The 24,064-nt window shown below is 42.3% G+C and overlaps 1 protein-coding gene across 5 annotated transcripts; it reads right to left on the bottom strand.

The window, feature by feature from the left end:
* On the bottom strand, positions 1 to 22,393 carry LOC311254732 (inositol hexakisphosphate kinase 2-like). 5 transcript variants are annotated; one of them, XM_084348659.1, is made up of 10 exons: positions 22,295 to 22,316; positions 21,619 to 21,686; positions 19,501 to 19,568; positions 18,263 to 18,415; positions 5,819 to 5,964; positions 5,080 to 5,557; positions 3,424 to 3,658; positions 2,571 to 2,752; positions 1,948 to 2,123; positions 1 to 1,440 (listed from the first exon to the last, which is right to left on the bottom strand). In XM_084348659.1, the coding sequence occupies exons 6-10, from the start codon at positions 5,336 to 5,338 to the stop codon at positions 799 to 801; spliced, it is 1,494 nt and encodes a 497-aa protein (XP_084204785.1). In that variant the 5' UTR covers positions 5,339 to 5,557; positions 5,819 to 5,964; positions 18,263 to 18,415; positions 19,501 to 19,568; positions 21,619 to 21,686; positions 22,295 to 22,316; the 3' UTR covers positions 1 to 798. The 5 variants fall into 5 exon arrangements, with proteins under 5 accessions (XP_084204785.1, XP_084204786.1, XP_084204784.1 ...); XM_084348660.1 differs by lacking the exon at positions 5,819 to 5,964 and having other exon boundaries at positions 5,080 to 5,560; XM_084348658.1 differs by lacking the exon at positions 5,819 to 5,964.
* Positions 22,394 to 24,064: the final 1,671 nt, after the last annotated feature.

Genomic DNA, 24,064 nt, shown 5'->3' with positions numbered 1-24,064 from the left:
TAGCACAAACCCACGTCTTTAATTCCCCCCAACAGACTGTGGACAACACAAACATACAAGATAGAGGTATCCAAACATGTCAAATAACAATATTAATCCATATCATTATTGTAACATTAATAACATGGAATGTAGTACTCTCCATTCACATTCGTTTTTGAACTTTTAGTTTATTTTATGAAACATGTCAAATAAAGAAATAACTCTATATCATCTGTCTCTGATAGCCTTATGAATATAGTCTCTTTGAGTGAAGATGAACAAGGAGAGAATGATGGCAGAATGAACAGGCAGAAGAGAAGAACGGAGGGTGTGAGCTCACTTCCTCTCCTCCCATGGACTCTGTCCTCAGACACATACGACTCCTGCTCCCTCAGGTAGCCCTGTCTCAGTGTCAACACACACGCTCAACAGAATGTGTTTCAGTGCATGTTTGTGCGTGCAAAATGCTGATACTTTCTTTGGAATCGGACACAAGGAAAACATTTCTACTGTCTCAAGGCTTCAAACTGCTTTTATTTGCTGCCTACCCTTTTTTGTCCTAACTGGGTTAAAGAGAACGATGGCAATGGGTAAATCACTGCATCAGTCACACGGATGGCTCTTCTATGTTACGTGAAAATCTGTTTCATATTCCGAAGACGGAAACACACGACAGGAACATCGAGAAGCACCAATGGCAGAAACAAGGATGGGTCCAATGAAAGGCCAGCTACAAAAAGGTCGAATTTTGAAGGGGAGAGGAAAAATATCTCTCCCCTTCTGTAGTCCTGTCCTGCTCTTTTCTTCCAAAGGTTTTCAGTCTGTGCTGTGGTTCTCCAGCTCAGAGATAATGGTGATCAGGTTCTGGAGACCAAAGAGGTAGCCACTGTCCAGGCCCTCGTACACCACAGTGTCTCCTTGGTAATGTCTGCAGGTGGTGTGGGCAAAGTCTATCATCCTCACATCCACCACGGGGCCGCGGGGCTCTGAGCGCGATAAGCGAGCCTGGCCGACACCCGAGCTCCCCCCACTGCTGCTGCTGCCCTCGCTAGATGTGGAGGGGCTGTGAGGAAAACCAAGTGCACCTGCTACTTCACCCACCTCCTCTTCCTCTTCCATTTCTGGTTCAGCCTCCGGCTCTTCATCCTCATACTCTTCCTCCTCCTCTTCGTCTTCTTCAGAGTGACCGTCCTCTGTGTGTTGGCGAGTGTGTTTCCTGTGAGACGCTCCATCATAGATGATGAGCAGGGAGCTGGAGTAGAAGCGGTATGATTCACAGGCTTCCAGGGCAGCTTGCATGTCTCTGAGCCTTTGCAGCACCGGGGAGAGGAGTTCACGTCGTAGACGGCGTCCACTGTGGAAGAACTGGAACAAAGCCTCCTTGAAGTCTGGCAGTGTCAGCCTGCGGCCATGGAACTTGCTCATGAACATCACCTGGCCCGTATCAGACTGGTATACCTGAAGAGACGGAGAAACATGGATATTAGGAATGGTGACTAGTTTCCTATGTTTGACTATAATCTTGACTGGCCAAATAAAGTTTTATAGTCAATTTACTGTTAATTGTACAACAAATGTCTTCTCAAATAGTTACCACCAATTTCCCTGCCATTTGTTACAAGGTAGATTCCTGAACAATACTTGGTAGTCAGGTATTTAAAGGGATAGTTCCAAAACAAGACAGACAAGATATAATGTGTTAATTAAACAGCTTTAGAGTACTGCTCTGTCGATTTTGTAACTCTTGAACAGACCCAAGCTTTTTCCCCCGTTCCCAGTGTTTGTGCTAAGCTACCCTATCCAGCTGCTGGTGGTGGTCTTATATTCAACAGACAGATATGAGAGTGATATAGATCTTCTTATCTAGCTCTCCCAGAAAGCTAATAACCATGTTTCCAAAAATGCCCAACTACTCCTTTAAGACAAATCCATTAACACTGAGGCCAGTCTTGGCTTGAAGCTCACCTGCATGCCAGCAAGGCAGACTCCTAAAGAGGACGCTGTGCTGCTCTGACACTTTCGGATCTTCACTGCCTTTTTTTCCTCCGTGGCATCGTCTCCATGCTGCTGTGTGCCCATCTTCAGGTCCAAGACACATGGCATCGTGTGCTGCCACGTTAGGTTCTCCAGCAAAATGAATTCTGGAAACTGAGTCAAGGAAGCCAGAGTCGAAAGTCGCTGACTAATCAGCTTACAACTGATAAAGTTAAACTGAGAACACTATGTAGTTTCAATGCACATGGATAGAAGGTTATTATCATTGTAATAGGTACAAGCAAGTCACAGCGATATCATGTGACTAATGGGAGTGCTTTGGAAGCACGACTCCACCAGACAAAGACATTGATAGCTAGACATTGTATCAGCTACATGCTGGAATCACTGATAATCATGTATAGGTTTCAGCTGCCTGTAGTTAGGCAGGTGTCCATGTGTCCTGGTGGCTCAGTTGGCTGGGACACACGCCATGTCCTCTGGCAGGGAACCACTGAACAACTAATCCTGCCTCTCTCCACTGTGATACTGAATGTTGGCAAGAAAGAAATGTAAAAAAAATACAGTGCAGTCCTCAGGCAGTGAAAGGATACTGTACTGGTTGTGATGCTTGGCGTTCTCCTTCATCTTCTGCAGGTGATGCTGCTGACACTTGAGGCTCCAGGGGTTGTGTCTGAGCTGCACAGCGTTACTGTGACTGCGCTCCAGTCTGTAGTATAGCACCTCGGTCTGCCGCAGCCACTCCAGCTCCACGTCCTCCTGCAGCTTGTGAAGACTGGACGACAGAGGGAGGAAGAGACACATCAGTTGAAGGCACAAAAAACAAATTCAGTATCTGCTTGTGTACATGGTTATAGTATGTATGTGGGTAGTAGGGCAGTGATGAACTGTTACTTTGGATATAAAGAGGCAGCCAATGGAGTAAAGTCTTTCACTTTCTATCATCCATCAAAAACTAAAAAATCAACCTCCTCATATTTTCATCCTTCCAGTTGTTAGCTACTCAAGGCCAGGCACCGACCAAGTTTTGTGTTTGTGCGTATGCACAGACTTGCATCTACTGCAGTTATGTAACCCTGAGGCTGTGACTCTCCCTCTGGCTGCCAAGGCCAATGATCAGCCTCTCACAGCATTTAGAGCCAATTTTGCCTTAGGTTGAATGTGTAAGTCAACGTGTGCGTCATCAGTCAGTTCATATCAGTCTTCAGACTACAGCTTCACCATTCATGGAAAACTAAACATCGCTTTAAATACATCCTTGTGTAATCGTTCTGAAGTGATCAATGCATCATGTCCAATTCAATTTACACAAGCCTCGATGGAAGTGTGAAAGTGACTCACTTTGCCCCCGCCTGCTGATGCATCGACTACACCTTCTGTTTTATCATGAGTAACAGGTCCCTCAGTGTACTGCTGTCTCTTTTGGGACATTTTCCCACATCTTACCCCTTCTCTTTGTCTTTAGTGGTGTTGCGGCTTCGTCCATCTTTGCTGTAATTCTTGCTGTCCACGAGCAGTGAGGATGATATTGTCTTCCCCCACTTGAGCATCTCGCTTTTGGGCTCGCAGTCAGCCAAGGGGTCCTTGTTCTCGAGATCTGCTGCTGGGTCACTCTGGAGGGGGTAAGCGATGAGGCAAAGGTTCCCTTCCTCATCCTCCTCGAAGCTCACTGACACTACACCTGTGAGCAAGAGGGAGATAGAGGGAGACAGAAAGACATCTGTTAGACATTTGTGTCGGAGAGCAGTGAAGAGAATATGTCTCACAATAAAGCTGTCAAGATAAAGCAAGCTCTCAAGTGCTAAGAATCTCTTATCCCCATCTTTCTGCTTTTTGGCAGCAGTTACACTCACAGTTAGACAAAACTATGACAGACGAGAGAGGATGGGGCAGAGTTACTGAGCACTCAAAGCAACACAGAAAAGGACAGAATGAAAGAACAATCAATAAATAAATCAATATCAATATGCGGGCATTGTTTTCCCATACACACAAAAACAAATCATGCTACTCAGAGAAAATAGCAGCCCAAACACAAATGACACAAGGCTCCAAATTTAAGTCAGTTCAGTTTATTACCAAAAAATTTATCTCACACAAAATGATGATCATTATACATATATAGCACACAGAAACCACTACACACATGCACAGAAAAATAGATTCAATGCTAGTCAACAGGCTTCAGAACACAATAAATAATAGCCTGTGGAAGCTAAGGTCCAGGAGATTCCCAAAGCCTGTCTGTATCATAAACAGCCTGGTTTCCCATAATATGGCTGAGGGACAAGGCCAAAATAAGGAGGAGAGCAGGACTGAGAGAGTAGTAAAAATAAAACTAAAGAGGTGACAAGGGAAAAAAAGTCAAAATGGCACAGCAAAGGAATGGGGAAATGGATAACATCAGACTGATTTAACATTTTTTGTTGAGGCATTGAGAAGGTGGATGTTATGTTATGAGTTAATCCCTACCACAGTGGACAAAAAACCCCTGAAGAGTTTACTGTGAAATGTGTTAGAAGATATAGAGGTGACATGATGAACTAGTCCAAAAGCCTCTGTTTGCTCTTGCCACTTACTGAGCTTAATCTTTAAAGATTATATAAAGGGTTTGGTCGGGATTTTGTCAAGTTCTGCTTGTGTTGACCTTTTCAGATGACCTCATGGTCTCTGCCCAGCAGCTTGTTAGATTTCTGGATTTGAGCGAGGAAGAATCTCATTTCGTAGCCTTATCATGCTGTTTGTCGTGTGCCAGAAAATCAAATGGGGGGGGGGGGGCAAATCTGTCTTACCTGTGTACAGCCTCCTACAAAGAGCGCATCACAACTGGGTGGCCTGTTTGTAGGAGGCTCGCTTGCAGTCTCAGCTGCAGCACCCTCCTGTGGCAGAATTTGGACATGCTGCTGGCAATCAACAACACTTGGGCAGTTTCCAAATATCTCATAAATCACTCTATGCAAGAATGCAAGGCAGGCCTGCAACAAATCAATTCAGATCTGACTTGCACACATGCACAATGATGAAATAAAGAAAGAGAGATGCATAACAACACACCAAAACACAACAGCTATACACAGGTTAGAAGAGGTTAGTGTGCATTACCTCTGTACTGGGGGGTGAACTTCCTCATTGCAGTAGGCAGACTCTTGTAGAACTGATGTTCTCGGGGTATGAGGGGCTTGCAGACGGTCTGCTCCCCGAAGCGCAGGACGCAGCAATGTCCCCCCACCTGGTGTACAAAGGGCTCAAGCATCACCCCTTTCTCCATGTAGCACTGCTGGTGCTGCACTTGCAGCTGGTGCTTTTGCTTTTGCTCTGCATCCATGGCCTTCTGCGCCTGAGCCTCCACAGCCGGACCCATCCTCCTCTGGCCCTGACCACACTGCCGTGGGCATTAGCCTCCTCACACACGCACACACAATGTGGTGGGGGCCCGATCTGGCAAGGATGCGCACACACCGACTCGCACACTGCAGATCCACAGAGGACTAGTTGTGGTATCTCGCATTAATTATTCCCACGATGTCTTCAGAAGCTGATGTTGTGATGATGATCTGCGTCGCTTGTGCTGTGAGGGATTCTGCTGGTCGAAAACAAAGGACAGGAAGGAGGAAATAGAAGAGAAAGAGAATAAAAAGCCGAGATTTAGTGGATATTTAATTCCTTTTAAGTCCTTGTCTGGCAGTTGTTGTAGCTGAGTAGAAACAGAGAGCCACAGAAAGTCCTTTAAACGCTGATATTTGGACAGGTGCTGCAGTGGCAGATAATGCAAACAGAGACAGATCCTGCTTGTGCCTCCACTGCAGACTGGATGCTCTCTGACAGCTGAGAGCTGGCTCACCACTGGTAAAGCTCTCACAAGCCCGACACTCGGACCGCCCCTATCACAAGCAGCCTACCAATCAGGAGCACCAAAAGCAGGTTGTTGGGTGGTAACCCTTCGAGGGAAAGGAGCGAGCAAACAAAGACTGGGTGGGAGGGGGGAGTCTGGTGGAAGAGAGAGAGAGAGGAAAGAAGAATAAAAACAAGAAGGGAGAGCAAAGCTGAACCTAGCGATTTCTTCTCTCTCTGTGTGTCAGCAGGGTTTGAACAACCTGACAGAACAGGCAGCATTAGTTCCTCATTTAGAGAGAGGTGTAGGAACGAGTAAGGGATAGAAACACAGAAACTGACATGCAACACAAAACACACAGTAGACAAATATAAACAAACACAAAGTAGTCACATATAAAGTTACTGACTGACTACACTACGAAATAAAGACGGCTTCATCTCAATGTTATCACACTTAGTGTATGTAGATGCACTTTTGCAATATTTAAACATCCCTTGCACACAAAGAAATACATAAAACTTATTTAATGTGTGTCCGACAATACCACGTTTAAATCCTTAAAAAACAGCACTTAGTCCTTCTCTCTCACTAAAAATTCTAGAAAATATGAATATGCAAATAATTTTCATTTCAAAAGTTTGTCTGCTGGACTCAAGACGTCTCCTACTTCACTGTCAAGTCCATTTAAAGTTTCTACAACACAATATATGCTGAATATTGGACCAGGATTGGCTTCCAAACTATTTGTGATGTCACAAATCATGCTCATAGGCCCACGTCTTAAAATCAGATTTTCACTTAGCACAGATAAAATTGACACTTTGAGTAAAAAACAGCCTTCTAGTGTCAAACTCTGCTCATACATTAATCTACACAGTGAAGCTCAAACATTCAATTGTAGGGACAAGAAGAAAAACACATTTTTGACTGGATAAGTTTTTTACACATTATGCATTTTACACTGCATAACAGGGTTAGACAGGTAAAACTATTTTTATATTTTTATCTGACTGGAGTAAATATGTAAAATACTATTTGGTTGATGGAAAAATCAACAAGTAAAGCCACACTTATCAGACAAATTCAAACAAGACAGTTGACCAAACTTGATAGGTCAAACAGTTGACTGAAAAAATGACCTAAAACTGGAGAGTGAAGAGGATATCAATTGTACGATTGTCTTTTAAGGTGGCAGGACATCTTCAAACATGCCATAAATATTGGAAATATTGTAATAAAATCCAGAGCAAGTTGTGGTTATTAAGAAAAAAACAACCAAGAGTTCATCTTTGTTGTAAGCCAGAAAATAAAGACAGATCTTTCAAGTCATACCAGAGCAGTACTACAACCTGCTTGAAAAGGTTACACCACTTATAAGATGTCAAAATACCAATTACAGGGACTGCATCTCTGTAAAGGAGCAACTGATGGTCTCTTTGAGGTTTTTGGCAAGCACTACCTATTAGGCAAGCTTAATGTGGTCACAGTCTGAAAGCAAAACACACTGCATGTAGGCAATATGAATGAGGTTACTGCTAATACTGGGCATGAAGGAGGTGTGTTGCTATGGATTGTGTATACTTTATGCCTCCTGTCAGGGCAATTGTCTGAAAAGCACGGCAAACTGACCAAACTTATTCAAACATGGACAAACAAAGATTACACAAGTTAAATCTGACCAAAAATCTCCAAACAAGGACAGAAGGCCATGGCACAGCAAACATAACTCAAACCCTCCACAGCAAAGTTAATTCAGCTCAGTAAGAGTTTAAAGGGTTAATAGAGGTAGTAGAATATGGAGATGTAAACAGCAACAGTGGTCAGGATGTGGTGCTATGAAGATAAGATGGGGTGACCTGAGGTGGTTGCTGAGAGCTCGTGCTGCAGCCAGAGTGGAAACTATAATCCTCATCTCGCACTCTTCAAGCCCTTCTTGACACAGATTATCGTAGCAGCCAAAATAACATCTGATTAAGCCAGTCACTCACTGCAGGCTCCATTCATGTGAGTTAACTGCTAATGGGAAAACACACTAATGAGTGCACGCTGTGTTATAACAAACATACGTATATGTTCAGTGAATGGCTGCATGTTTGCGGGTGTTTAAATATCATCACGTTTTTTGTGTAAATGCAAATGTGTGTTTGCCTGCTTCCATGCATGTTTCTGTACATTATAGTTGGATGATGGCTGGTTGTGCAGGGAACAGAGTCAGACAGCCAAGCACTAATCTGCCTCTAATCCTGCCTCTTGGAACACAAGAGGAAAATAGGCCATGACAAACAAGTAGAAAATAGACATAGTTACACTTAAACGCACGTATGCGTTGTGTACAAACACCTCGAAGCTTTCTATGTGATGGGCACCATAACGGACAGATCACTCTGATAAACATGCCTGCTTGGTCTCAGCAAGATAACATACTGTAGATAAGATTGTCACATTGACTTCCTGTATTACCTCATTTTGTGTTTCAAGAAAGCCCAATACTGGAGCTGGACCAATAAATCAATTAGTTGTCTAATTGAACAAAACAAGATGTTTGAGGACGTCATTTTAGGCTTTAGGATCAACATTTTTCAGCATGTTGTAGACCAAACAACCAATCAATCGAGAAAATAATCAACAGATTAATCTGTTTGCGTTGTCAGAAGGCAGCAAGTGTAAAATTGCGATTTAATTGTGGAAAATTAAAACCTATTAACCCAGGTTAGATGTAATCCCCGAGCTTAAGATCATGTGCCTGTCTTGCAGCGTAAACATACAGCTATGTCAATGTCGCCACCTGTATTGCATGCTATATTGTTGTTGGAAATGACAGACAGTTGGCAATGTCAAGGGGCTTACACTGAAATCAGGATAACCTTGGAGACAGCAGAGTGATATAGCAACAACCACTGTGGGTGTCATTTACATCCACATTTAAAGCAATACGACACATACTATTTGAAGCTCAGAGAGGTCAGACCCTGATCTGATTCACATAAACAAGCTCACAGACCAGCTGGCACAAACACAAACAATCACGAATGTATGTATATCAAACATTTAAGCGATTTACAGCATACGCAATAAACCTTTAAATGTGTGAAGAGGTATTCAACAGGCACATGATGGAACATGAAGCCCAAATTGGAAAGTAACTGAGAACCGTGCAGAGGAAATGACATACTGTAGTGGAGGAGAGACAGGGAAGTGAAAGCCATGACCTTGAAAGAAATAGGCTGAGAGCAGCACGGGGTAGTTAGCAGGGGCTCTTCACAGTGCTGGTGAGGAGTGTGCCAGTCATAAACAACAATGCTTGATATACAGCCAACAGGAAGTTGGAGTCCAGCCCCTCATCTCCACACAGAGCACAACAGGCGTGCCGTTCGAAGAACACCTCCTGACAAGATGAGAGTTTTTCCAGCCTTGACAAAAGCAAGGGGACAGATTTGAATCTGTCTAACGAGGTCAAGGCATGACTTTACAATTGGATTTCAAAGTCCTTGGATCATGTGCTCTCTTCTTCAGTCTGGTAATTGTAGGTCAGTCAATTACAATTTTAGTTGCTTCTGTGACAACTAGGAAGTGAGTCTGTATCTGTATCTGACACTACAAAAAGTGGATCTCGAGAATCACCACAGTTTGTAGGGTGGGTGCCCAAGATTAGACATTATTGAAATATGGTCACAATCTTCCCATCTGTTCCTGAGTTATGACGTTGAATAATGGCCTGAAAAGTGTTTTTGCGATACATTAAGATGTCATTGTGAAGTTGACCATTGGCCTTTTGGATATTAAATATCATCACTTCATCATTTTAAGCTTGACTGAATTAAAAGGGACTGTTGGGCTATTGCAGTTAGTGTTTGAATACTTGACTTAAGGCCAAAAACATGTGTGGAGGCATTAAAAATTAAAGGTCACATGCACAGTTTACTACACATGTATGTCTTTGTCTTGTAGGGGCAACTGTAGCCCCACTGGGGACACCAGCAGTGATGCAAGATTTTATCGCAAAAAACACACAAAAAGGTCCAGAAATTAAACCTGAATCCTTCTTCCTTGCTGTAAAGGTGAAGCGACTGTGGCACATGAAGCCTCCACTGCAATATTTTACCTTAAACGTCTTTGACCTGGGCATTAACTTCTGCTCCACATTCACAGTTATTCAGAGTCATGGAGACAACTGTTCTGCTATCCTCACCATGATCAACACGTTAACGGAGATCAAAGTACTCACTTAGCAAACTTAATCTGGGAGCTTTCATCCATCAACAACAAACGGAGAAGCAAAGGGGACAGAGAGAGCAGGTATGTCACTGAGGTTATCAAGTGGGTCGATCTTTCATTGAATCAAGGCTGCAGCAGCTCCGGAAGGCTTTACAGCACGTTCTGGCATCCTAGAAATGTGATCGGCACATATGACTGTATTAACAGGACCCGTGAATGGAAGGATTGCTGGTGGGGGTGGGGGGGCGGCAGTGTGTTTGCCCTTGTGTGGCTATGCACCTTGGAGGAGGAGACTAACATGGAGGTGCTGAGTGATTCTTGATAGAAAACAAATGTAGGTATAAAGGCATTAGAGGAGGACATGAAGGCACACACACAAATGCATTTGGATAGTACTTCAAGTAAACACAACACAAACAACTAATCATTTATACATAAATGTGTCCAAAAAATATTATGTGTGTTTTTCTTTCATGGCTTTTAAGACATGTAGTAGTTTGTTGTTTGTTTTTGTACTGCTGACCTTCTCGACCTCAAGAGCCTTAAAAGATTTAGGGTGAGACAAATAATCTGAGTGAGGTGGCATCAGTCTGGATTTACCTCGACTTATTTACGCCGAGGGGAAATGTGCATGACACATCGACTCATATTCATGCACGCACAACACTCAGAAGACATGATGATCACACATGCAGACAGGCAGGAACAGAGCAACTAATACACACAAATCACATACAACAACACACACACACACACACACTCTACCTCTGCTGTTTTTCCAAGCCTAACACCTGGCATTGGTGCAGTGGAAAAAGGCTGATCTTATCGATCTGCAGACTGATCAACTCACATGACATCAAACCAGATAAACCTGCTAACCAAATCCCCATGGGTCACCAAACACCTAAGCCCCCCTAAAAATACCACATGCTGTCAGCAATTCAGCTGGGTGGCTATTAATACACCAAGTCTGCTCCATGCCAGACTCAAAAACAAATAAACACAGGGATCACACAGGAGGGAAACAATTCACTGGCGGCCAAGAGGGCAGACATAGAAATCATAGCTGAACACATAGGTCAAGTCTTGGTGACAGATCATGGCTACACCTGCAACGACCCCATGACTGTACAGACGTGTCTACCCTGTTTGTTTACTTTTTGAGCTTGTTGTCTCTATTATGCATGTAAATATACCTAAACAACATGCAACAACGCTGAAAGAAGATGATGTCACATAAAAGCAGTAACAAAGAGTACAGAAATCCCACCTGTCAAAATAAGTTTGCCTTCAAAGGCTGAGCTATTCAGAGCCAGTAGTTCCATCAATACTTCAAATACAGTTAGGCTAAGTTAATGTTGTGTATTTCCTGTCATATGAGTCTATTGCTGAGGACTGTATGTATAATAATGCCTAGATCAGTACCATATAAGGGAAAAAAATTAACTTTGACAGCTAGAGAAAGGGGAAGACTTCCTTGCAGTCAACAAGAATGTGTGTGTACGTGTTTAGTATGGGTGGGGGGTGTCAGTAATGAGGTCATCCCACCCTCACCCATCCTGGACTGGTTTCCTGTCTAACATCTCTAGTCTCTTCCTGAGCAGGAAGGTAAAAGATGCTAAAAAGAACAGACAGAGTGAGATTATGATGAAATGAGTACCCGGGGCTTTTGCCGTGATGATTGGCCTAATTAACTTGTAAATGAGAAGTACAGCACCAAAAATATCCTATTGCCCTCAATTAGTCCTTCACTCCTGTGTTCTTCTCCATAAACTATGGTGAGTGACAACTATCACTGGTAATAATATTGTTAAAGAGTGCAATATGTAGTTTTGGGGAAGACATTTTTATCAGAAGAGAAAGATTTTCATTGACTGACATTTTTATGCCCAAACAAACTAAATAAACAAACATTGTTTTCATGACTGCATAAATTCAATCAACAAACTGACCTTAAAGGACAGGACAATTTCACACTGTTTTACTTTTGAAGCTATTAAGGAGTAAAATATTCCAATGTCTATATATCGGCAGATGTACATGCATTTTTTGCAATGATCCCTCAAATGTATATCTGTCGAGATCTAATCTTAATACAGCTGATAAAGCTGGTCTTATTTCAGGAGCTGTATTACTCCACTGTAAAGTGATGTTTTGATTTGACATGGGACAAGAGAGGTAGTTAAATGTAGTTACAGACTAGGCATGGGACAATATGAAAATTTCATGTCACAATTATTCTGTCCAACATAATTGCTATCCGCTATATTATCCCGCTAATCATCAAATAATCTGAAAACTTTAAGATAACAACTAGAAGTTCACTAAGACATACTGGAAACACTTTAACCTTACATCTTATTAGGAAACAAATATTTTAGCATCACAGGTAGGACACATTTATTTAGAGAATCATTAAAAAGTAGTCGAAAGTCATAAAGTCTTCCTGTACAAATAAAGGACAAATAAATGGTGACAACCTCATCTCCCTGTTGTTTTTTAAGTTTGGAATCTGTAGTATTTACACATATCCAATTTAACTTTTTTTTTTGCAAGGGATATAATGTGCAAGCCTGGCCTTCAGCCATGGTGACTAAGCCTGGAGGCTTAAGCAATCCAAAATAAATCAGGAAACCAATATAGAACTGTATGTCAGTGAGCTAGACAGCTTTTTCTAATCATCCATGTGAGGATATTCATGATGACGATCGGAATCCGCAATAAAATCTTTTATTGTCCCATCCCAATTCAACAGAATTGAATTATTACATCATATTTAATATTAATATTACCCTTGAATTACACAGAGCTGTCATCACAGAAGATAATGCTAGTCACCTACTCAAAGAAGTAGCATACTGAAATAAAATGGATGACTACGAACAGGTGGATGTGTTACGTGTGTATACACCAACATTTAATGGGGACATTGAGCAAAAGACATTCTTGGAGCAGACACTTTGACCTGCCAAACACAGGTATATTTAGCTAATAGCATTGATAATGGCTGTATCCAATTTGGGTCTGCCAGCTCCATGGCCCTGGTACTATGCATGCCAACAGATTTACTGGCACACTGATATCAAATGGGGCCATCAATAATGCTGTTACACCTGCGCTACCCTTGCCATCACAGCAAAATTTCAACACAAGAACTAATATAGGAAGTGGAGATGCATCATACAGAAGGGGGAGTTTGGACTGGCAGGCCAGTGAAGACGATAATCGTTGATAAGGAAGATAGGTGTGGAACTGAGAGAAGTATAACTAGAGCAAGCACGAAGTGGGAGGCAGGCAGGATGAAAGCTGTGGGGGCCCTGAGGAAAGGGACACGGATATTTGTTGAAAAAGACACCAATCTGCTGACTGTGGTAAGATATCTATCATTAATTATACAATTATTTAGATGCACAACTCTGCAAAGGGAGCAAGGGATGTGCTAGCCTTCAGAGTATTGCAAAGGTGATGGATGTAAGAAACCCCTCTGTGTTTAAAACACTTTAGTCTTAACAACAGGACAAACAAAAAGATTGACAATGCCTCTCTTGTAGACCATATAAGGAGGTTTTCTTAGTATGTGATGGTCCAGTCGTACTGCCTAACTTTGTGACTGATGGTGAGTCATTGAATTAAGGGACTGTTTATAAAGCTGTAAAGCTCGGCGACACTGGATAGAAAATAGGGATGTGGACGTCACACACTTCCTGGATTCATGCTTAAACCGTCCACACTTCTCAGAATCATTAGACAGAGACTAAGCTGGCTTCAGTCCATTGACACAATTCAGTTGCACCAGCTCCAGTCTGGCAGACGACTGCTAACTGGCTCTTACACCACGGCTGGATGCCTCAAGCACACTGTAGTTTTATTACTGGAACAAGCTTCAACATTCACTGACAGCAACGCAAGGCGCAACATGACTAATTAATTCGTCAGTGAGCAATAATGCATAAAAAAAATCTGAATTCCTTAAAGATTCCCTTCTTATGCTGTTCTTCTGTGTTTAACGACAATTATTTTCATGTGTGTCACATTTACACAAACTGGAAAAGTGACCTTGTACAGTGATTACTTAAGTTGTTTTGGTTTTGGGACCTTGCTCCAACAAGCCTGGACTGGACTATTTCCATGTCCTTTTGGCTGGTTTGCTCCTCTGCAGCTGAGGAAGGTCAGAGGACATTGGCACACCCACACTCTCTAGTTCAGTTTCTAGGAAGCTTCATAAATGGGACAGCAGAGCAGTGTTTTCTGTCCCCTAACAGCACTATAGCTTATTTGGAAGAAAACCTCTGGCAGACTGCCTCTCATACGGACCACGCTCACACAAAAATCTGAGATTCTGTTCAGAGGAAAACAACAAGTTATTCTCATCACAACAATTGGCCAACAGTTATGCAGCAAATGAAAAAAAGACTACAACATCAGTCATCAGTAACGTGGTTTTCTTAATGTCAGGCAAATTTGGACTAAGCAAGGCTGTGGGCAGGCAAATTTTAGGTCAACCCAAGATATCCATTATAATCGCTCTGAGTTTGGCAGGGACCTTCGAGTTGGGTTACATCGTGTGAGCAAGTGATACCTGTCGACATATCAGTATCACAAGCACCTAGCCAAGGCCCGTGTTCGGTTAATCCTGTAGAGAGGACCATTCATATATTTGCATTTCAACACCTCATCCATGGCCTTTACAATCAACACCATGATGAAGAGTGGACATCTGAAGGCCTGTCAGGAAAGACAAAACACAACATACAGCAGATGCTGCAGTTGCAACAACACGAGCCAAGTAAATCTGTTGATGTTTTGAAGGCAGCGTTCCATCCAACAGTAATTCATCGCTAAAGGTACGTTTGTATGAAAGAACTGAATTGAGTTGCCTTCAAACATGAGTTCCACATCTTAACCATAAATCTCAAATGCATAACCGACAAGGAGCACTTGCTTTATTTGACTCTAATGGCAAGGTCTCCATGTTTGAGATTGTTGAATGTACACAAACAAAACACAAACACATCTGCACTGATGGCTCAAATATCATTCATATGTGGTTTTGCCGTTGTTTTAATATAATCAAATATACTAAATTTAGGAGTTTGACCTTGACAGCACTTGTTATCATAAGTGAAAGTTCTGGCCTGTTATCCATTCTCATGGACATTAACAAAAGTTTTCATTAAAATCGGTAAATATCAATGATTGGATCTAGATGTTTTCTAGAGTTTGTCAATATATTACAGTACCTATCAATTAAGATGTGCGTGATAGCAGTTGCAGATATTGTATTATAATAAGAAGCAATTTGAAGATGTCACTTTGGGCTCTGGAACATTAGCTTTAGCTTGTCTTAGCTGGCCTTAGCTTATAACAAGCACACAGCAATGATGCTAAAATCCTTATTGCCTTCCTGTCACCTGCAGTGGAGATGTAAATCAAATCTGCAACAAGCATAAAAGGTTTGAGCCTGACCTTCCTGCAGATAAAGAGAAAATGCTCTTGTAAAAAGGAAGAGTACATTAAGATGTGCTAATGTGGAGGAGAAATGGTCAAGGATGCTAATCAACACAGGGGACGTGACAACACCTGCTCTCTCATCGGAAGTTCTCATGCTTTAAGCCATTTAGGATGTGTGTGTGCGCGCGTGTGTGTGTGTGTGTGTGTTTGTGTGTGTGTGTGTGTGTGTGTGTGTGTGTGTGTGTGTGTGTTTGTGTCAATACAGTGTGTGAATCCCTGACATTTCCTCACCTCCGAAGTGTGTCAACTCCCACCATCGATCACCTCACATGAGGTGACAGAATGGGTGACAGGATGGACGACTGTGTGTTTCCTCTGGCACGTTGGCACATCTCAAACACTAAATATAAACCCACACATCTCCCTTACCATAAATAACAGCACTTATACACCTTATCGCACACTATTAAAAGCTGGGCACTGACATAAACACAATGGCATGCCCTCAGTGCCACTCTCCAGACCAAAGCCTTTTCCAGACACTCACATTGTTTTGAGAGGCCAAATAGAATTTGGATGAGGCTATTTTTCACCCAAAAAGGGCAGGTTTTTGCAGTGGTGACAGCACACTGTCAAACCATGTGCATCTATTATGTCTTTACAAGGATGGGATGGGAAAGTGCCATACTTATAATAGCAGATAACAAACAAATACAAAGGAAAAGTAAATTGTCTGAGTCAGACTGGGTCACTGATGAAGGAACAAGGACAAATAGGACTGCAATTGTGGGAGAATGAGTGAAGCCTACTACAGCATAGACTGAAGGAAATGTGAAACCATGGCTTGAAACCTAATATCATTATATTAAAAGAAATGGGATCATTGCCGTGAGAAGACAAGCAATTGCTTCGTCCAGGACATGTAATACTTTAAATCAACTCAGCCTGCAGAAGGGACACAGTTTGAGCTCCTGCTGACTGCTATCCAGATGAATATTAATCTGTGGAAAAAGCCCACACGTGCAGAAAAACATAATACGGTAATATAAGGCTCTAAGATGGAGTACAGTTACAGCAACTTAGAGGCTTGGTGCAGACTGACCTCAAGCACATGCTCACATACACACACCACTTCACAACATGGATACACACCGTAAAGTTCGTAAGTCTATTTATTGTGACAGAAATGAGAGAAGCTCTGGGTTATCAGACATGAGTCTTGTGTGTGTTACTCTGCCGGATAGTCTGACTCTGCTGTGCAGTCTACTTGCAGTGCAGGCTGACACTGAACTCCACATCTCAGCAAAAGGAAAATAAAACAGTCCTATATACTGTATACTCACAAAAATATCAAAAATGGAGAAATGTTTACACCTATTTTCGTTCCTAAACAGAAAAAATACAACCACAGCTTCCAAATAATTTTTTTTCTCTTTTACCATAGTAAGAGCTTAATTGCATCATTAAGTCATCATAAAACACGCTTCAATCAAACTGAACATAAACAAAATCACCAAAACAGTCACAATCACAATTGGTTATGCCGAAATTAATCCTCCTTTCACCAAGTAACGTGTGAAGATATCCCAGCTCCACGCAATTCACCCATTGCTGATGCTCGACTCTCTCTCACTCTCTCACTCGACTCTCTCACTTCATGCTCTCCTGCCATGTCTTCTCATCCCTAGTTGCTACATCAAAGATGAACAAGTCCAGTACAGTGAGCAGCAGTAAGTAATTATGCGGCCACTTATAGTTTTGGGGCTGCCTTTGAATTCTGGCCATTTTTTTCCCCAAACATTAAACCATTAAATTATTCCCACAGTAATGTATGCACTTTAACACATCATTAGTAAGACACTTAAAATATATCCATTATTCTTATCCAAAGCAAGCATTAGTGATTTTAATGATGTTATTCCATATAACTTAATTAGAAGACAAATATGACGCAGCTAGTACTGAAACTGTAAGTAGGTCAAGAACAAACCATGAATCCTATCATTACTATGGTCACCCACTGCTATCGTAACGTAGGAAGAATCTCAATTTAATGTGGCCTTATGGTGGAGGTTTTCTGAGGTATCTAAGTAGGGCAAAAGAGGGTGACTGGGAAGAGCCATAAAGCTCCACTGTAGCACAGGTGAGAAAACAGTAGGATGATTTATAGTGCGGTCTGTGATGAAATGCATAGTGTGTTTACAGACTGTGTGGGCAGGGACGTTGGCTGATGATACAAAGCTGAGTGGGCTGCGTTGGCAGCAGTGCAGCAGTGTGTTTCTGTGCCATAGACAGCTCTGCACTGCAGTGCTAGTGTGTGCACGTGAGGAAGAGTGCACATGTCAGAGGATTACAGAAGAGCCCATCCATATCCCCCCTCTAAAGGCACCTCCCCTCTTCAGACAAAATCTACACCCCTTGCTGCACTAATGCAGACCTCATTTCAACCCCTTTGTCATGTGAACATCCAGTCCTAAATCTCCCTCCAAATAGCAACATTTATCCACATAAAAAGCGTTTTATATCCTCAAACCAGCTGTCTACCCTGCCATCTAACATAATGTAGACAACATTCGATTCCCTACAACAGAAAAAAAAAGACACTCACTTTCCCGGACAATATTTTGTCTGCACCCTTTTGTCCTCACATCTCTCCTTATCACCTGCAGTCCACTGCAGTATTCCCCATTACCATCTCATCAATCACTTATGTTAAAATTCAGAAACCTTTTTGACTCTCCTCCCCTCACTCTGTCTCTTTTCCCCTGAGCTAAAGTTCTGTACCTGGATAATGTGCAGTGCAGGTGACACAAAAGCAAGGTGGCAAAGAGGGCGCTGGGACTCCTGGGGTTCGGGGTGCTGGGCCTGATGATGGTTTCTGAGCGGGTGCTGATTGGAAATGCTTGGCCTTGTTCCAACAGGCTGACTGGAGAACACCTGAGTCCCACAGAGAGATAGAAACAAAGGAGAGCTAAATGATGCACAGTGGAAAAATACTGCTGACTCTTCTCCACAACACTGCTGCAAGAAAAAAAAGTACACACCTGCATGCAGAACACATACACACACTCCATCCCTACAGCAACAAAGATAAAAAAAAGTGCTTTGGAGTAGAAGGTCGCTCAAATATGAAATTCCTCTATCTAGGACTGACTGGAACCACTTGCAGATTCCAGGGTTGGTCATTTTTTCGGTTATGTTTCCAGACTTAAATCTGCTGTGCTGAACTTTTATCTCCCCTTTCATGTAGTGAGAGCAATATCTCTGGTATACTACAAAAACATAGATTTATCTGCTGGTAAAAGGCTAAATCAGCATTGTGTGAACTTGTTTGGCTAGGACTAGGCTAGGAGAAATGTAACGGTCAAGTCCCAGACTGCAGGTTTCAAGTTTGACAAATAAAAAACATTTATCATTTAGGGCAACGTGTAGTGATTGGAGACCTAGAGACAGAATCAAGCCCTGTCAGATCACTTCTGATATGATGTAACACATTTCTTATAAGACATGGATGCTTGTTAAACTCTAACAGAAGGTCACATGGCTATAATTTCAAAATCAGACCAAGAATCTACCCTCGATAACTTCCTTGTGAGGCAAATTTACATCGGTCATAAAACAGGGCATTCCGATTTTAGGTACAAATCCATCCATCATGCCCAACCCTTACTTATGTCTACTCAGAGCCAGGATAATACTTGGCATCTACATGGACTTTCCCAGCGGGCTGGTGTTTAGTTGCAATGTAGTGGACCATAAAGGAACAGCTCATTCCCAGCTATATATAGGATACAGTAGCCTATATACCTGATCTGGACTGTATGCCCCTCCAAGTCCAAACTTACATAACACTAGCATGACCTGGCCTATTAACACCACACCTGAGACACACTCAGGGTCAGATGGTGAGGAGGAACCCACAGGGAGGAGATGGGGGAGACTGGTGTCAGAAAGTAAAACACTAGTAGAGCAGAGGGAGGTTAGTTGCAGACATGTGATAGTCAAGAGAGGTCTTTGCCTACCTGAAGCTCAAACACCTTTGGCCTGGCTTGGTACGCTTAAAGGACGGCCCCTGCTTGGTTCCCTCCTCCTCCAAAACACACAGAAACACACAATAAACCACATATGCGCATAAGTTGCTAAACTAAAGGTCAAACAGGTTAAACACACAGAGAGACACAACAAAAACCAAACCAAACCCAAATACAGAAACTGTTGTTTCCATGCCACTGACCTCTTCTTCCCTCGCAATGTTTTCGCCATCAAGGAGTTTCTTATGTGCATTTCTCCAGCAGCCAAACCCAACAACCCAACTCTCAACGAGTATGTGACAAATTAGAATTCATTCTACCTAACTCTCTCATGCCCAGTAGGAAGGGAACAGTATGTTCCTCAAACACAGTGCACGCACACACTCACACACACTGAGTGCAGTTGAGCAAATAAATTTCAGAAAAAAATGGAGCAGTCAGATGCAGGACAATGATGGAAAGACTGAGGCAGTAATTCTCTGAATGTTCGGGTCCTGCACGTGAACCACAGCTGGAGACTGCACAGGGAGAAACTAGGTCCTGTATTGGCAAAAATAGCATAAAAGAATGAATGTAATATCAAGAGAGGGACACGTCTGTGGAATAGAGAGCTGTGAGACAGAGAGGCTGAAAATGTGGAGGGACAGTGAAGGCAGACAGATGCCAGACAGACACAGATATGGAGTCTAAACTAGCTAACAGTGCCAACAACTGCTTCGACAGTCCAGCGATTGTGCGAACAGAGGTTAAAAATACACTCAGTAATCCCTCAACAAAAGGGCACTTAATGAGAGTCTCCCTGGATGGTAGGATGAGAGCTAGAGGGAGTGAGGTGGAGGGAGGAATGCAGCTGGCAAAAGCCCAGGATTGTGCCATGGATACTCGGAGCAGGTCGGCTCCTCATCGAATGGACCGGCTTCATGCATGGTGCCCTCTCAATGACAAATACCACGCTCCACTTCTCTGTCCAACTGGTTTTCCCCGACCTTAGAGGAGAACAATATCTCTCCTTTCAAACTGGGCTCACAGCTACTAATCAGAAAAATTAAGCCACTGATGAGATTATCATATGCCAGTCTCAGGATTAAAACTCATCACACTTTCCATGGCGACTAGCTGGTAAGTCCCAGCCATGAAGGAGAACGATAGCCCTGAGAGTCGCCCTGTTGCATTGGGGTTAGTCCCTGAATTATTCAGAAAGGTCAAAGCTTTGATACTTGGGCCTCAAATGTGGTGCCGGCAGTGTTACTTTTTCTGCACAACACAACCCTAACTCCTAAGTTTTGATCTCAGAGGGAATCTCATCTGTACTGTGTGCCAATATGGACCAATTGTTAATGTAATAACCACCTTCCTTCAGGCAAACAGCCTGGGAGAGGCATCAGGGATCTATTTTAAGGTTTTCTGGACACAATGCATTTGTGTTACTCGATGACTCCCTTCATCAAAGAATGTTTTTGTCATTAAGCCAATGACTGCTGGCCAATTACACATCCCAGTGTGACCTCATCAGCCTGAAAGTCAAGGTAAAAGTATGTGACCACGTGTCTGTTACAACCTTAAGTGTATAGACCCAAAATAGAAGCACTGACAAATGCCCTAAAAAGGTTCAGATACATATACAAATAAAACTCAACTTGTTAAAAGCACCCTGGTTAGTTTCCCAGCTAAAGCCTCTAAATCCCAGTAAGCACAATGCCAGCCGACATGGCAGCATGTATGAGTATGTGTAATATAAGAGCTCTCAGATCAGAGGTTTGGGAGATTAGCAGGAGCTGAATGATTGACTGCAAGAAGCTGCATGCCTAAAGGGGGCAGAGAGTCGATGATAGCGTACTGTGGCTTGAGACTTAGGGTTAAATGAATGAGAAGCAGCGCCACAAAGACAAGACCTGCTGCAATACCTCTGACATTACAGGGAAGGGGCACTTAGGTATGTTAAGCACTGTGGTTTGTTATGCAAACTTACATATTTGCCATAACTTGAAATATTTCAAAGTATATCCAGCTCTGATACAAAGAAAAAACATGTTCATGACTGCATTCAAGAAACAGAAGTTCAATATTTAGCTCATTATCATTTGGTTACAAAACACTTGGATGAGGTACCTTTTTTGCCTTCTTCAGAGACTGACTCTTCATTAGGGCTGAGGCTGGACCCTAAGCACATATGGTGGCTGGGGGGGAGAGGTGGAAGAGAAATTAACAAATTAAATGCTTAAAAGTAAAAGCAAACTAAACAGCAGTCTAGAGCTTTTCACTGCTTTCTGACATTTTTCTTTAGAAAATAACATGAATTGATTAAATAATTGAATAAAAGAAGTATTAGTTTCAGCCCTATGCCAGAGAGCAGGCAAATACTCGCACAAACCTACCTATGTTACCTTCATGTTACATGAGTCATTATTTTGGATAACATTGTTACCTTACTGCCGACAAACTGCTTGTTGGTTAACTAGTACTAACGTCAGCGTTATATCGTTTAATCTTTGCTCCCTTACTTACACTGTAACCAACTAACGTTACACTTTAGAAGCTCGCTGTCAGCTAACAGTATACACCGCGGAGTTAGCTGAGTTAGCTAAATTATCTGTCATCATCTGTCTGACTAACGGTAACCTTGGTTACGCAGTTAGTGTTGTGCCAAAACTGGTTGGTTATGTCGTAAGTAACGTTACGGTGCATACACTTCCCGTTACTTTGAAACTCAGCTTCGGCAAACTATCCGAAAAGTTTAATTTCTAATAGGTTAAAGACTGAAAACTCTGCGAAAATGTAAAATTACCTCTTCATCAAGTCCTGCTTAACGTGGAGCCCTCCTTCGATTTCAAGTGTGTATTTTCCGGTTTTGGCAGATGACTCTGATTGGCCGAGGACTCCGGAAGTAGCCGTTAGGATGGCATGGCAACAAGGGGGTGGGGGCGTCGGATGCCAGTAGTAAAAGTAAAAAAAATGTAAGAACAGTGAGGAGGTTAATAATTAGTACAACATGGACGCACTCTTTCTTTATTATTATTCTCTCGCCGCTTTTTTGCAACTTCTTCCACATTCTTCAACGTACAAACTTCATTCAAACATCAAAATACTCTTCTTAATTAGGAGTGGAGTGCTTTTGTCTTTCTCAGTCATACCTTCCATACTTTCTGAAATATTCAGCGTTTTCCGTTAAAAAAAAAAAAAAAAAAAAAAAAAAAATCAAAATAAAGTCCCACATTTTCATACTTTCACAGCTTTTAAACTCATACTTTGAAACATTCAAATGATTCACATGTCATACATTTTGAGTATTATTCAACCTTTACATCCCTTTACAGCTTTCCAAAAATATTCAACTTTCTTTGAAGCTTAGTTACAATGGAAGTCATTTAGGAAACCCTTCCAACCCACAAATCTTCAACCTCTTCCCACTTATTCCTGCATTCACATGGAAACTCCATTCAAACCTCAAACCTTTCACAATAATTTGGGCTTTCTCACATTATATACACTTTTCCATATCAGCTTTACATTAATATGTAAAGTTATAAATGCAGGCCTCTCCATTGTGGTACTGTTACTTTGTAGTATTTCTGTTCACCACAGCATGAAGAAATCTTTACACAGAATGCGTTGGCAAACAAGACATCACGCCCTCCTTTTGCACTGTGCAAAGTGGTTGACAGAGGTGATAACGGGGGTGATTACATCTTTTATAAGGAAAAGTAAAAGAACCTCTTTTTTTTTCGGTCTAATCATGTTGTCACATCTTTTACAATGGTTGAGGACCACAGTTACATAACAGGTCATGAACTTGCATCTGCAGGGAGAGAGAGTGGGGGGGAGACAAGCTTCCAGGCTCCAGACAGATATCAATAGACAAACGCTTTAAAGGGACACTCAATCCTGCCAGGAGGGTTTGCAGTTTCTGTGTGTCTGTGTGTGTGCTGGTGAGAGAGTGAGGAGGAGGAACCTTCTCATCTGAGAGTGTTTGCTTTCTGGACCCAACCCAATCTCAGTTTCTCTCCCCAATGCATTACTCAGCTTCTATTTTAAATTTCCTAATTTTCTAAGCCTTTGACAGCTTGTGGGAAAACCACAGATGCACCACCCATGTGAGAAGAAACACACACATGCTCAAACACACATGGACAATGATACACATATTCGTGCCAGAGAAGGAAAGAACCAGCATGGCAAACACAGCAATGCTGTCATTGGAAAGTGTGACTGCACTGCTGACACATGTTTGCATGGTGCATTCAGTAACTAGCATAACCTCAGTGACAGTCATTAACCCTTGTGACTTCTGTGAGCCGAAAAGCACAAGAAGGTAATGTGAGAGTGAATGTGATTACGTGTTAGTTTGCAGACTGAGGAAGTCTACAGGCAGAGCTGGAAACTGGACTGGTGCACCTGGTTGTGTCTGTCTCCAGTAGATGATGTCAATGATCCTCATTCGGCTTGGAAAATGCAAAGCAAGGGGTCAGTAAACTGTTCATACCCTTTGTGTGCTGCTACCCTGTGTGTGATCCTCCAGATTCAGTTTTAGAAGCAGAGAACAGACGATAGGAAGATA

Source organism: Pagrus pagrus, assembly GCF_965226575.1.
Source record: "Pagrus pagrus genome assembly, chromosome: 3".
NCBI classification, from domain to species: domain Eukaryota; kingdom Metazoa; phylum Chordata; class Actinopteri; order Spariformes; family Sparidae; genus Pagrus; species Pagrus pagrus.
Note: the sequence above shows the minus strand (reverse complement) of the source record. Positions and strands in the feature narration are given on the sequence as shown.

Excerpts from the sequence above, each read along its gene's own strand:
- LOC311254732 (XM_084348659.1), bottom strand. The coding sequence starts at position 5,338 with ATGGGTCCGGCTGTGGAGGCTCAGGCGCAGAAGGCCATGGATGCAGAG. Across the intron at positions 3,659-5,079 it reads GTTCACCCCCCAGTACAGAG|GTGTAGTGTCAGTGAGCTTC; the intron begins GTAATGCACACT and ends TCTTGCTCACAG. Across the intron at positions 2,124-2,570 it reads CAAGCATCACAACCAGTACA|AATTCATTTTGCTGGAGAAC; the intron begins GTATCCTTTCAC and ends CTCAGTTTCCAG.